Source organism: Atractosteus spatula, chromosome 7 (assembly GCF_055471065.1).
Source record: "Atractosteus spatula isolate fAtrSpa1 chromosome 7, fAtrSpa1.hap1, whole genome shotgun sequence".
In the NCBI taxonomy this organism is placed as follows: Eukaryota; Metazoa; Chordata; class Actinopteri; order Semionotiformes; family Lepisosteidae; genus Atractosteus; species Atractosteus spatula.
Genome location: NC_142712.1, coordinates 43,238,574 through 43,252,636, shown reverse-complemented (window position 1 = coordinate 43,252,636; position 14,063 = coordinate 43,238,574). Strand labels below are relative to the sequence as shown.

Below are 14,063 nucleotides of genomic sequence, written 5' to 3'. Positions count from 1 at the left end.
AGGAACGAGGCAGAGCTGCCTGAGAAGACACAGTGCTGACCTTCATCTGAGACTCCAGCCTCTCCCATAGGCCCTGTAACCTCGCCTGGATTTCTTCATTTTTCTCAAGATCTTTTGGTCTTGGCAAAGCTTATAACAAAACAAGTGGCCTCCTCACTGCAGCTTCATCCAATGTATTGATGCACTGACTGTTTTATGTTTTGGCTGACGCTGTTCTCCAAAGGGAATGACAGGAGTTACAATAACAAAAGGTTTCTAGGGGGGTGGGGGGGGGGGGAACACCCCTCCTGTCAGTGCCCACAGCCCTGACCCCTGAGTGACCTCTACCCAGCATCCCCTCCAGCTGTGGCCCTCACACGCCAACAGCTCGTGTGCCGCCATGGAGATTCAGGGGCCCCGCGACCGGGAGAAACTGCCAGTTCGCGTGTTCGCATGTGATGCCATTTAGAGCCCTTCCCGCCAAACTCAAGAGCACCTGCAGAGAAGGTGAGCTGGATCTGCTCGTTAACGATCTCCAGGGCGATGAAATCGTGCCTCTCGTTGAAGCGCCCATTGTACAGCAGCAGGCCGTTCCGCTCCTTGGTGGCAAACCTGCGCGACAGAGGACAGAGGGACACTGCTGAGACAATGGCGCCGGGGGACAAATCCCGTGTCCTTCAGTTCTGCAGCATTATCTGCTGGGCTTTGACTCCCCGCTCAGCATGGCTCTCGCAGGCCCGATGAGCCTGTCTCGAATTTGAGTGCAAGTATCAATTACTTCCTGTCAACTGACTCAGGTTTCAGACATTGCTGGGTTCTGCCCTAAGAGGGGAGACAGACAAGCTACGCTACCTGACATGTAAGTCCAGCAAAAATAAAAACAGGATTTGAATGAATAGATGAAATCTCTGTGATCCTCGTTCGCTAGCGGCTTGTTATACATTATAACAAGAAGACAAAACACACAAAACATGAGGCTGCAGTGCCTGGAGAGAATCCATCTGTCACTGCCACACTGACATTAACCTGTCCCTGAGCTTTCACCTTCACTCTGCCTGGGGGGCAGTCAGATCAGCCTGTCTGCCGTCTCCAGCTGTCACTGCCCACTAACCTGGAGCTGCGTGCTGCTCCAGCCCACCCACCTCCCTCTCTCCTTCCTTCATTTTCCCTTTCCCTGCTGGGCATGCTCTCCCCCTCTGCCACCTCGCTGGCCTCTCCGTGCCTGAATCCACGCTGCTCTCTGCCTGCCCACTCACTCTGAGTCACAGGCAGCACTGCTCGCTATCGGGGACACCAGCAGGACTGGTGGACATTCCTGCCAGCCTGCGAGAGCCAACTGCCCTCCGACATGTGGCCAGTTCCACAGTGCATCATGGGTGACCGGAGGAGCAGCGCGTCTCTTCCTGACGTTACTGCACGGCTGCAAGTGTGTGACCCCGCTCCTACCAGTGTGACACACTGCCTTTGGCCATTCCTCGTCTTCCTCGTCTTTCTGTGCACATGCACGCAGAGCGCAGGAGAGAGGCGAGATCAGAGAAACAACAAACTACCTCACCAGGGAAAGTACCAGTCTATCACCTGTGCGGCTCCTACAAGCGCTTTTGCTCGTCTATTTTGCCGAGACTTGCCGGTGGCTGTGGGATATTTAGGGGAGCGGCCCGATATCACAGCAGCTGCAGATTGGAGGGGTGACTGAATCTGGGGGGGTTGGAAGGTCTCGCGTTTCCCAGGCATTAAAAAGCTCAGGAGCAAAACAAAAGAGAAACCTGATCACCCCACCGAGCTCAAGTTTCAGGAACTTGGGCTTTCTAAAAGGTATTTTGATGTTTGTTCTATACACTACACAGGACAGCTATTTTCCTGCCTGATTAAGACTGAGCAATGGTGGCACCTCTCACCCTGGGCCCGGATACAGACACAGACGACCTGTGAGGCACACTGCTTGAACCCCAACCCGTCTGCAGCCCTGGCCCTTCAGTGAACCGGCTGCGCTGAGCGGGCAGACGCAGACGCACTGCAAGCAGACACACAGAGCAGCCAACACTGAGCTGGCTCCTGTCCCGGGCCTGTAGACAGGGGTGTTCCCGGGACAGCGCTGCCCAGTAATCCTGCGCTGAGGGAACAACAGAGCAGCCGCTCACAGCGGCTCCAGGATTCCACTGCTCTCACGTTACAGAAACTCAACACCTGCAGCTTCACGTGCGGAGAGCTGCTCCGCGGGATCAAGGCAAGAGCGCACAGGGGACACCCAGTGCTCGCCAGCAGCATGGCCAGAGGACTTGGGAGACACACACAGGCCTGGGGGCACCAGAGGGCTCACTGGGAGCACAGGCCAGCGCCCTGTCAGGGCCCAGTTGCCGATATCCCCCCTTACTGCCTCTTGTTCGCGGACATCTGATCCGACCGGCTGGTCCCGGTGAATTTAACTAACGTTACATTTTAATTGTGCTTGCAAATATCTTAACCCCAGGAGCGCCTGTATTCTTAAAGTTCACAAAAATTAACTGGCTGCTGTCTTTAGGGGCTGCTGGTTCTGGGAGTGGAGATTTAAAAAACACAGGTATAAAAACAGGTCCAACTTTTCTGCGCACAATTTTACAGCTTCAGCACGAAAAGAGGGTTGATCATTATCTAGTGTCCCTGGAAGAGAGGAGAGATCAGTGGTGGTGTGTGTGAACTGACTGGCCTCACAGTCCGAGAGGCCCCCTGCCTAGTTAATCATTGCTGTAGGGTCAGCACTGGGGCTGGTCAGCAGAATTCCTGTTCCCATGACACCCGTGTTCCCTGACACTGTGCAAGGGAGTCCTGCCAAACTGACCTCTGCAAGACCCCCAAGGTCCAGCCCCTTGCCTTCTGTGCCCCCTAAATCCAGGGCGCTGTAGGAGGGACAGGGCAGGACAACATGTCAAGAACGCCGAGCTTCTGCACGCTAGACGCTGCCACAGACAGGAACAGCACAGGAATAGAGGGGTCCCCTCTCCGAGCCACAGGACCCCCCGATTTGGCCACCCGCGCTGACAGGGGCGACACTCACGTGAGGGAGAGGGTGAAGTGGAAACGCTGCCGCAGGCCCTTGAAGGTGACGAAGGACTGGGGGGGGAACCCGCGCGTCGTCATCTCGCAGAAGGGCTTCTCGTAGCCCCCAGGGGGGCAGTCACACTTGAAGCCCCCCACCAGGAGGTTGACGCAGGTGCCCCCGTTCTTGCACACCCCCGGGGCGCAGCGGCCCGAGCGGGACGACATCTGGCACTGCTCCCCTGGGCAGAAGAGAGAGAGAGAGTGAGACGACAGCCTGGGGCCTGGGCTGGACCCCCAGAACATCGTCAGCACCCCGGGGTGCTGAGTCGGGGGCTCACGTTTTATTACACTTTCCACAAATGAACACCGAAACCAAACAGTGTGTGAACAACAAGTAACCTGCTGCCCGTCTTTCCACCCCCACATGCATAAGACCCCAAAAACAGAACCCAGCTGACAGCATGACCACATCAGACTCCTCAAACACCAGCGGTGGTGCAGCAGGAGGGGTACAGCTGTCCCCTTCCAGTGATCTTTAATTAGGCATCAGCGCCTGTGACACTTAATGATCATGTAAGAAAAAAAGATGCTAATGTCTGTTATCCTGTGTAATCTCAATGTGCACAGATCCATGTCTAAATAACATGTCTGGCAGCAGCAGTAGTCATACCAGCTCGATTATTAGTCTCCATTGACCCTCTTTTAGAAAGCATGTTTTATTCAGCAAAGTGCAAGCAAGCGTCTTTCAGCATCGATCTCGCTCACCGTGGTAACGGAGCCCAGGGCTGAGAGAATGCTTCCCGGGAGAGCCCAGGCTTGGGGATTACTATCCTTGCTTGCTCCCTGCTCCCGTCACCTAGTGACCGGATGCGGTTGCCACGGAGACACGCCATGCTGGTGTAGTAACACGGAGAATGTGTGGGATGCAAACCTCCAGATAAGCACTGTTCCTTAGGAATGGCAGCAAATATTTCTCTTGTGACCTTGTTAATTGTGATTTACAGAAACTTATAATGATGGTTTTAAATCTGGTTACTGTCTACTGTATATTTTTAATAGTTAATTAATTGTTATTGCATGCAGATACTACGTCACCTGAGTTTTGCTTCTCACCCGTAGGTGCAGTTCTGCAGCACACACACAGCTGCAGATGGGCAGAACCAGGGACTTTGGAGTTCAGCTGGTTGGCAAAGGGAAGAGCCGGAGTCCCAGAAACAAGACCCAGCCTCCATGGGATTAGGACAAAAACACTCAGCCCTATAATTACAGACACCCTGTAAAGCCTCTTGTGCAACCAGAGGAATTCTAGAAGGCAAAAGCCTTGTTGAGTGTTTTTTTCAGCCCGGGATAGAGTGAGATCTATTTTGCTGGTCCAACTGGATGAAGATATAAAGAAAGTAATGCTGATATTCGGCCATACATGTGTTTAAAAAACAAAGCTGAGTAATCTTCTCTTAAATCAAGAACAACATGAGGAAACAGCCTGATTTAACAGTGATGTTCTCTGTCGACAGGGTAGGCTTTAAACTGAGAAGTGCACAGCAAAGTCTCAGCTAACAAGAGACTTAACCTCTAATTACAGTGGGGGGCTGATGCATCTCAGTCCTGGGATTTTATCTGATACTGTAGCGAAAGGAGACAAACGCTGGGCCTTGTAAGCCCCCTGGGGGGTAAGCTTGAGGACATGAGCTTGGATCAAGGCATTCATGAAGGAGTTAGCAGTGGTTTACGATGGCTAATAATGTTAATGTTAATGGTTACGTTAAAGAGGATGGCCAGGAGCAGAGACAGCCCTGAGGTGGGGATCAGAGCAATCAGCCTGCTCTCAGATCACCCACAGCCCAGCTGAGGAGCCCCACTCATGGGCCCAGCCAGGAGGAGCAGAGACCTGTCCTGCCCTGTGTTCTGACCCACAGTCTGCAGATGGGCCCTTCAGGTTCCAGTTTGATTTTCTTTGATGACGAGATCTGGCAGTGGTATACTGGCTACAGAATTAACAGTATAACGGGGCAAACAGGGCACCGGCACAGCCCAGAACACACTGTGGGAGTCGACAACAGAGCAAGGTGCATGAGATAAGTGTACACAGTGTGACTGTAGACAACAAAGTGCAAATTTACTGCAGTAAACATTTGGAACTCGAGAAACAGGGATATCCCTGAGTCATAGGAACACCCCAGAGCCCCCAGACACAGGCAGACAGTGGCCATCAATGTCATACAACCCCTGAATTTCACTCAGTGGACCGCAGTCTGCAAATGCCCAGAGCACAAATAACCTTCACACTGCACAAAGAACAAAAGAAAAGCAAACAGAAACTTGCACAGAATGAAAAATCAAATCCAGATTTCCACAGCGCCTCCTCCTTCCTCCGAGAGTTAAGAGCTTGGCTTTCCACGCCACCTCTCGCAGAGCAGGAGCTCTGCCCACTTCCTCCTCCTCATCCTCAAAGACCCTTCATCACAGCACAAGTGCCAGATATACAAATACAGAGCCTGGTAATGTGATATAAAGGAGAATCCACTGGAATGGCTCAGAATTTGTGGCGTCTTTCTCCTTCTGAGCAGAGAGGCTGTGGGAGGTCTGAACTGAGAGATAGTGATCCCTCAAGTCAGACAGGTGAAGTCTGGGGGGTCATGTTTACATGACAGCAGTGTGTGAGTGTGTGTGTGATAAAACACTGTGCTCTGCAAGCACAGCACTGACCTGGGGAGTTCGCCGGCCTCTGGGGTCATTCAGACAGCCAGCTGAGGCTCCAGTACCGATTACCCGGTGCTGTCCACTACATGAGACGCTACAAAACAATCCCAGCATCCCCCTCTCCCAACGAGCCCTGCTCCAACAAGAATCAGCTTCTCCTTAGAGCTGAATTGTTTAGCTCACTTTCCAAAAACCACAAAAGCAAAACAATCAAAGAGTGTGATAAAACGTGCCCCCTGGCTCCCTCCTCCCTCCTCCTGTGATCCTAGGGAGCGTGTGGCTTGCAGGCCAGCCAGGAGCACACGCTCGGGTTGGGTAATTACTCGCAGAACTGGCTCCGAAGCCAGAAGATCACTTGTTACCAAAAAAAAAGGAAAAATGCCTGAACGTGTTTCCAGCTGCTGTCTGTGTGGCCCAGACTGAGTGGTCTCGTCTCCAGCGTAGCGTGTGTCTGCAGAGCAGGAGGCGCTGGCTCAGGGGGGACGCCGAGATGAGAACTAGAGGGCTGGACGAGCCCTGCGAACACACTCAGACCAGGCAACCCGTACTGTCTGCCCAGCAGCTCGTCCCGCCTAATTAACCTCGTCAGGGAACCAGGCATTTCATTTGCCTCATCTCCCCGGACACTCCCTCAAAGACGCAGGGGCCCTGACACCAGCACAAGCCACCCAACCCTGTGACTCGGCCCGCCCTGGGACAGCACCCCCAATCACACTCCCACCTGACTTTGCACCTCTGTGCACTGAGGTGGGTTCTGCATTTCCAACTGATTTCCCGCGTCACGCTCTGTCGTCCCAGTGAAACTCTGCAGGAAACTTGCAGGAGTTTTCTGGCTGGTGTCACTCTGCACCCTGCCCTGCGTGTGGGGAGAAGGCGTCGCTGGCCGCAGAGTCTAGGAATGTGAGCCGAGAGGTGCCAGCCTCATGCCTGTGTGACTGTTGCGGTTCCGCGCGGGCTCATGCCCTCGCTGCTCCACCCCACTGGTTCGTCCTGCAACACCTGGGCGCGGACCCGGGTCTCCGGCGTAACGCAACAGGGAACCAGCCGAGTGAGCTAAAGGAGACCTCCCTCAGCCATGGCGGCTGAGGTCCCTGCTATGCGATGACGTCACCGTGTCCGAACTAGCTCGGCTACAGGAAGGACACGCAGCAACACCAGTCACGCAGTGAAAAGCCGGCACCATGTACGGCTCTCTGCGCTTGTCTCCTAAGGGAGGGGCCCCAGGTACGGGGGCGGGAGGGAGCAGAGCTGCAGCGAGTGGGTGTGTCTGGAAGGCTCTCATGCAGGCGCCCACACACACCACACGATCCCAACTTCCTCTGCTTTGTCTGCAGCCTCCACAAACCCTCCTCTGCCTTTGTTCGCTATCGGCATGAATCACTGGGGCTGTCAGAATGATACCCCCATTCCCAGGCGGCTGCTTTGTTGCCGATTCGTGAGAAGGCAGAGGCGAAGGTTTCAGCAGAGATCGATCAGGAAAGCGAGTCGAGACTTGTGGTGCTCTTTCGGGGTGCGGCCTGGCGAGGGTGCCACTCCAGTGTTTTGCGTTTGCGGGCACTAATCACCTGCCAGGAACCCCTGCTTCAAAAGAGCCCTTAATAAAGGTCGAGGGAGCCATGTGTTTGCAATAAATTGTGGGCCAGGAGGCACCACTGACGCTGCCCTTGTGATCAGTCTCATTTGTGTGAAGCATTTTGGGGTCTTTTCTACATGTTCTGAAAAGTTCTGTAAAGGCCTCAAGTATCAGCGTAACTCAGAGAGACTCAAGCCCGTCCACCAGCCACAGGAGAAACCCAGGGTCCCAGTCCAGGCCAGTCCAGGCCTTACCGCTCACATGACTCTCATCGAATTCATCTGTTTACAACCTGTGTGTTAGGAAAACTAGATATATCTGGGGCTAAAATTCAGTCCAATTTCAACATCATTAAAAACAAAGAAAGGCCACAGTCAAATTAAGAAAAGACAGGCATGAGGCAAACAGTGACGTTTTCAGTGATGTTTCTTTCCTAAGGAGGGAAAGTGAGATGAACCGACGGGAGAGTACTGGGTGCCATGACAGTTTCCTCTAATTCCTGCAGGACCTGCACATGTTTCGGCTACTGAAGCTGTCGAGCGAAACATCAATACTTCAAACATTCTGTCTTTGCCAGATTACTTTTTGCCTGAGAGCTGGCTCAGAGCCCACCGGTGTAACTGCATCTTCTCAGCCACACCTCAAGTCAGTCAGATACCCCGCCGGTTCAGCACTAAAACAGCTGGCGCCCCTTTATTTTGCAGACTTATTTTTTTATGTGCTGATTCCTGGAACAGATGCTCTCTAATCTCAACTCACAACACAACCCCCCTCGCAGTGCAGAGGGTGCTATGCACCCACACAGTCTGCTCTCAGGACAGTGCAGGACCCAGGGGACCGCCAAGAGGAAACTCTGCCCGCTCGGGTGACACCGTGGCCACCCAGCCGGGCTCAGACAGCGACACCTGTGTTGTGGGTGACATTAGCCTCAGCTCTGCAGGCCGTTCATCTCCCAGCAGTCCAGGGCTTTGCATGATCAAAGATGTCTTAGTCAGAAAGCGCTTTAGAGCAGAGCGTGAGCTTGACACTCTCTGCTCTTAAGACAACCTTCACAGATGTCTATTTTGTTTTTGCTGCTAGGTAACAGCCAAAACAAACTATCGCTGGTTTTGAAGTCAAATGGAGTAGAAAGGATTGACTTGAGTTTGGTCTTGTTGCACTCAGGGGGTAGCAGTGCCCACAGCCGGGCTCAGTGAATCACAGGGACTGCATGTCAGCGCACAAGCTCAGAGGCAGTGGTGAAACGAGCTGCGACTCGTCAGGGGAGAAGGGGAAACACTGATGCTTATGCAGCCTAGGCCGCACAGGAAAACCCAGCCCAAGTTCCAGTAGCTTCATCCTGTGTGGCTTTGCAGAGTCACTGCTGTCGCTCCTTTATAAAAACACACCACAACACACCACAGCTAACTCCTGACTGGAAGGGTGTGCCACCCGAGTATAAAACTGCTAGAACTGTCGCTCTGCGTCGGTGCCGCCCTGCGTCTACCTGCTACCCACGACGCATTGCAGCTCTAACACCGCAGCTGTCCCTTCCTTCTGTTCAGTCTGTAACACAATATTCGAATCCCTCCCATTATGCCGACGACTAAAAAAGGCTTCAAATGCTGGACATCAGACCCAAATTAGATTAGAATGCAGTTAGGCAACGAGCACAGTGCACCTCCTTGTCTCCGTCTGCAAGTGGGGACTGCCTCATGGCATCAGAGGAGAAAGAGGCGCCTGTGTCAGTAACGAGCACACGTGACCCTACAGGTCCCGTCACCCTGCTGCTGCCCCGCGCGCAGAGACACGCTCTCTGACATCCAATCCCATCCCAGCATGGCACACTGTCACCAGCCCGACATTCCAGCCGTCCGTGTCCGTCTGCGGCTGGGCCCCCCGTGACACTGAACCCTGAACCCTAGCAGAGCAGCGTGGGCAAATGCCCTCTGAACCTGGAGAAGGCTCTTCCAATAAAGAAGAGCAAGAACAAAAACCGAATCTGTTTGAGGGCCCAGATAGCAGATGTGCAATAATCCACTCAAGAGAGGCTTGTCTGGGGGAAAGGCTGGGGTCTGGGGAGGATGGAAGGCGATGATATTGCACACATATTGACCGTACGGCACAGGCATTGTGGGAGCTTCCTCCCAGCCATTGAACCCGGGGCCGGGCGGGGTGGCGACTCACCGGTGAAGTCCTCGAAGCACTCACAGGTGTAGCCCCCCTCTCGGCTGCGGCACACCCCGTGGTTGCCACAGGGCTTGGTGTAGCAGAGGTCGATCTCCGTCTCGCAGTAGTCGCCGGTGAAGCCCGCGGGGCAGCGGCAGCGCAGCCCGTTGATGGGGTGGATGGGCCGGAAGAGGATGGTGTCGGAGGAGACGAAGGGCGCCAGGCTGTCGAACTTCAGCACGGAGACGCACTTCATGTAGTTCTCGCAGGGCTCGCGCAGGCAGATGTTGTCGTCGAAGGGCAGCACGCGCTGGGAGGAGATCTGGGCCAGCAGGCTGCGGTTGAGGTACAGCCGCTCCTGCAGCTCCTCCGAGCTGACGTACTGGCCGCGCCCGGGCTCCAGCACCGACAGGCTGACGTTCAGGATGCTGGCGCTGACGTCCGTGTCGTTCTGGATGTTGAAGATGACGATGTCCTCCTTGGCGGCCGACAGCACTGTGGCCACGCCTTCCAGGAAGAGCCCCAGCAGCGGCGACAGGAAGCGCTCCTGCGACATGTTGGCCAGGCGCAGCGTGATGCTGTTGGACAGCATCTCGTCAGTGATGATGGTGACCTGCAGGGAGCACTGGGCCGTCACACTGTGGACCCCGTCTGCACACAGAGGGAGAGGAAGAAGAAGAGGTCAGTACACACAGACAGAGCTACAGGAGCACTGCTCACGGAGGAAGAGGAAGAGATCAGTACACACAGAGCACACAAGAGCCCTGCTCGCAGCCCAAGACACAGATCAAGACAGGAGCACAGCAGTTCATAATGTTTCATTATAACCTGGCCAGATGTAAGAACCAAAAATAGGAGTGTAGGTACTGGGAACTATCAGATGAATCTGTGAAAATCCTGGAAATGACATTCCAATGGAGAAATAAGTTAACTGAAATTCCTAAGTTTATCCCTGTTTTAAAAACTGTGCTATCAGTGGTGCAGAAGAGAGACATGCTGGAATGCAGCCACAGAGCCCATCTTTGTTCTGCTACGAGATCACATTCTTCTCTCGTTTCTTCCCTTCTCTCCTCTTTCTCTTTGAAACCTGATTACTGTTATGTCCCTCTGAGTTACACTGAGTCATGCCGAGAATGCTGAGTCACCAGGGAAGGCGCTCAGGAGCCACTGAGCTTCCAACAGCCGGACGAGCGAGGGGGACTCGACGATCAGAGCCCATTCCTCCTCTACCTCTCCCTTGTTCTTTCAAAGACAGCAAAGCCTATTCTAACACAGCCACGGACAAGCTTCTCCCTTGGCTGTGCAGGACCGCCAAAATCCCCACATCCTCCTCCGCTGCGCTGGGCTCTTGGTGCTGTGTGTTGGTTTTCCATCAGGAACATCTGTTTGCTCACCCCACTTGGTGGAATAAATAAAACGCAACAAAGAAACGCCATCAATCAAACCCCACTGCTTGCCATTGACAGACTTCAGTCACAACAGAGGTTTAAGTCTTACGTCACAATCAACAATCGCCCTCTTTGTGTCGTGTGCACTGGAGGAAAAACCACAGGAAGACTCCAGCTTTCATTAGGGCCACTATCGAAAAAACAAAACACGCAAAGTGCTGTACGTGTTCACAGCTCTAAACACTGGGCCATTCAGCCAGAACAAGGCTAAAGAAAGGGGAGGGTGTATGTGGTTAACAAGGCTTTAGTCTGTGTTCATGTCAGTCCAGGCCATTTGATCCCCATTCACCGTGGCCTCTAATCAGGAAGTACAGTAGTGCAGAATACGCAGGCTGTTTAAGCAGGAAACAGAAGAACACACACTTCTCCACAGTTCACATCACTCCTACTCTGCAATTTAGATCACAAAAGCACCCCCCCACACCTTGCCACATACCTCTCCGTGACTCCACTGCAGACAGAACCCTGTCTGGCCCCCACGCCCAGCCCTCCTATCCTGCCACCTGTCTGTTTGTGTAACCCAATGCTGAGCTGGAAGTGAGCAACAATCTCAGACACACAGCAGCCCTGCAGACGCCTCACATGCATGATGGGATCGTGGAGCAGCAGGGTCTCCCGGTTTATATTATGCCCCCACTCAATGGGTTGGCATTCCTACCTCCGCCTGATGAGATGATTTATAGCTACCGTACCTCGAATCAAGTGTGATCTTTGAAAAGTCACATGACCTTGGAATTATACATCCGTCCGTTACAAGATAGTTAGATTACTCAAGTTACTTGAGCAGCCTGAGTTGTAGTAAAACCCATAAGGACCTACAGCCATATGGGGCCTGAGCATGGGGAGCATGTAGGGACCATGTGGGGACAGTGCAGCCACTGGCACGGTCCCCAGGGCCTAGAAGAAAGGAGGAAGAATAGTGCTGCAGCCGGGCACCCAGGCGCCATGTGTGGAAAGACACCGAGAGCGGGTATCCTCTGCCCCTCCTCCTCTCTCTGTGTTCCAGGAATTCGCGGCTGCTCATCCGCGGGCGCCAGCGAGAGATTAGAGGCCCAGACTGTCAGCACCCTGGAAAGGAATTCCCCGTTAACAAGACCAGCGCCCCGAATCTGCCACTCGTGCCAGCTCCAGAGTCAAGCAGCTCTTCAGCCAGCCCCCCCGAAGCCTGGCAGTGCCGCCCCCTCTTCCCCAGGGTCACCTCCGTCCTGTGACCGAGCAGAAAGTCAACAGTCCTGACGAGCGACAGCACTTTTCTTGACTCTCCTCAGCGCCAACGCACTACCTGACCAGCAACAGTGCCCTGCCAATGCAAACCCATCAGAGGCAGCAGCAGAGAAGGGCAACACTGCACACACATGCATACAAATACACACAGAGCCTGCAAAAACTCGACTGAGTCACCTGCAGACCCACTGCATGTCTGTCTGCACTTTCGCTGAATACACATCATCCAAGAGCACAGTTTGCGATTCTCCTTCGTGGGACACTGAGGCGCCGCTGGGCATGTCAAACACGACCACGTGACACAGCCGCAGGCCTCTCCACTCCGCGCCTCTTTCAGCCCGTCCCCACTTCATGTCCCCACTTCACGGAGAAAGCAGCTCTTCTGATTACTGTGGGTAAACGCTAGGAAGATAAGACACTGGGAATGTTCTGCATCCCTGCTCACAAAACCGAGGGCAAACTAGTAGCTAAAAATAGCCTTGTCGTGCCTCTGAGGCAGCAGGCGGGGTCTAGTAAAGTGCATTTCAGAGAGAAGATGGAGAGGCCTTGAGGAACAAAACTGTGGTTAATGAGCACAGGAATGAGTCTGCTCCTCTTCCGTGATCCTAGGAATGGCTCGGCAGTCATGAGCCATCAGGATCAAAGAGAGAAGCAATTGCGCCGTGGCTCAGGACAGCGTGGCTGGAGTGTCGTCCTGCGATGTCAGCGCATCCATTAGCCACGGATCGCAGCCGCCGTCTTCTCCTGAAGCACCCTCGCTCGGGCCAGACATTTCGAGAACGTCACGGTGATTCGGAAAACAGAGGGACTTGCTTTCCAGATGAAACTCTCCCTGTGTCTCATCAGATATCTCCGCCTGAACGAGGCTGTTAAGGTCAGAGGGTGAGCGTGGCGGTAGCTGTGTCTGTGTGAGCGGTCCGGAGGTGTCTCCAGGTGCGGTCACGTCCGGTCACTCGCCTGCAGTCAGTCCGGTCACGTCCGGTCACTCGCCCGCAGTTGGTCCGGAGGTGTCTCCAGGTGCGGTCACGTCCGGTCACTCGCCCGCAGTCAGTCCGGAGGTGTCTCCAGGTGCGGTCACGTCCGGTCACTCGCCCGCAGTCAGTCTGGAGGTGTCTCCAGGTACAGTCACATCTGGTCACTCGCCCGCAGTCAGTCCGGAGGTGTCTCCAGGTGCGGTCACGTCCGGTCACTCGCCTGCAGTCAGTCCGGTCACGTCCGGTCACTCGCCCGCAGTTGGTCCGGAGGTGTCTCCAGGTGCGGTCACGTCCGGTCACTCGCCCGCAGTCAGTCCGGTCACGTCCGGTCACTCGCCCGCAGTCAGTCCGGAGGTGTCTCCAGGTGCGGTCACGTCCGGTCACTCGCCCGCAGTCAGTCTGGAGGTGTCTCCAGGTGTGGTCACGTCCGGTCACTCGCCCGCAGTCAGTCCGGAGGTGTCTCCAGGTGCGGTCACGTCCGGTCACTCGCCCGCAGTCAGTCTGGAGGTGTCTCCAGGTACAGTCACATCTGGTCACTCGCCCGCAGTCAGTCCGGAGGTGTCTCCAGGTGCGGTCACGTCCGGTCACTCGCCCGCAGTCAGTCTGGAGGTGTCTCCAGGTACAGTCACATCTGGTCACTCGCCCGCAGTCAGTCCGGAGGTGTCTCCAGGTGCGGTCACGTCCGGTCACTCGCCCGCAGTCAGTCTGGAGGTGTCTCCAGGTACAGTCACATCTGGTCACTCGCCCGCAGTCAGTCCGGAGGTGTCTCCAGGTGCGGTCACGTCTGGTCACTCGCCCGCAGTCAGTCCGGAGGTGTCTCCAGGTGCGGTCACGTCCGGTCACTCGCCCGCAGTCAGTCCGGAGGTTTCTCCAGGTACAGTCACATCTGGTCACTCGCCCGCAGTCAGTCTGGAGGTGTCTCCAGGTACAGTCACATCTGGTCACTCGCCCGCAGTCAGTCCGGAGGTGTCTCCAGGTGCGGTCACGTCCGGTCACTCG

The 14,063-nt window shown here is 54.7% G+C and overlaps 1 protein-coding gene across 1 annotated transcript in view; it reads right to left on the bottom strand.

Moving 5' to 3' along the window:
• The window catches only part of celsr2 (cadherin, EGF LAG seven-pass G-type receptor 2), a 35,844-nt gene extending 24,390 nt beyond the window's left edge, over positions 1 to 11,454 (bottom strand). The window contains exons 1-6 of the mRNA XM_088920004.1: positions 11,303 to 11,454; positions 10,916 to 10,952; positions 10,564 to 10,660; positions 9,437 to 10,069; positions 3,014 to 3,236; positions 476 to 591 (exon numbers count right to left, since the gene is read on the bottom strand). Of these exons, the coding sequence (XP_088776130.1) occupies positions 476 to 591; positions 3,014 to 3,236; positions 9,437 to 10,069; positions 10,564 to 10,660; positions 10,916 to 10,952; positions 11,303 to 11,454 (1,258 nt within the window). The remainder of the gene's footprint in view (positions 1 to 475; positions 592 to 3,013; positions 3,237 to 9,436; positions 10,070 to 10,563; positions 10,661 to 10,915; positions 10,953 to 11,302) is intronic.
• Positions 11,455 to 14,063: the final 2,609 nt, after the last annotated feature.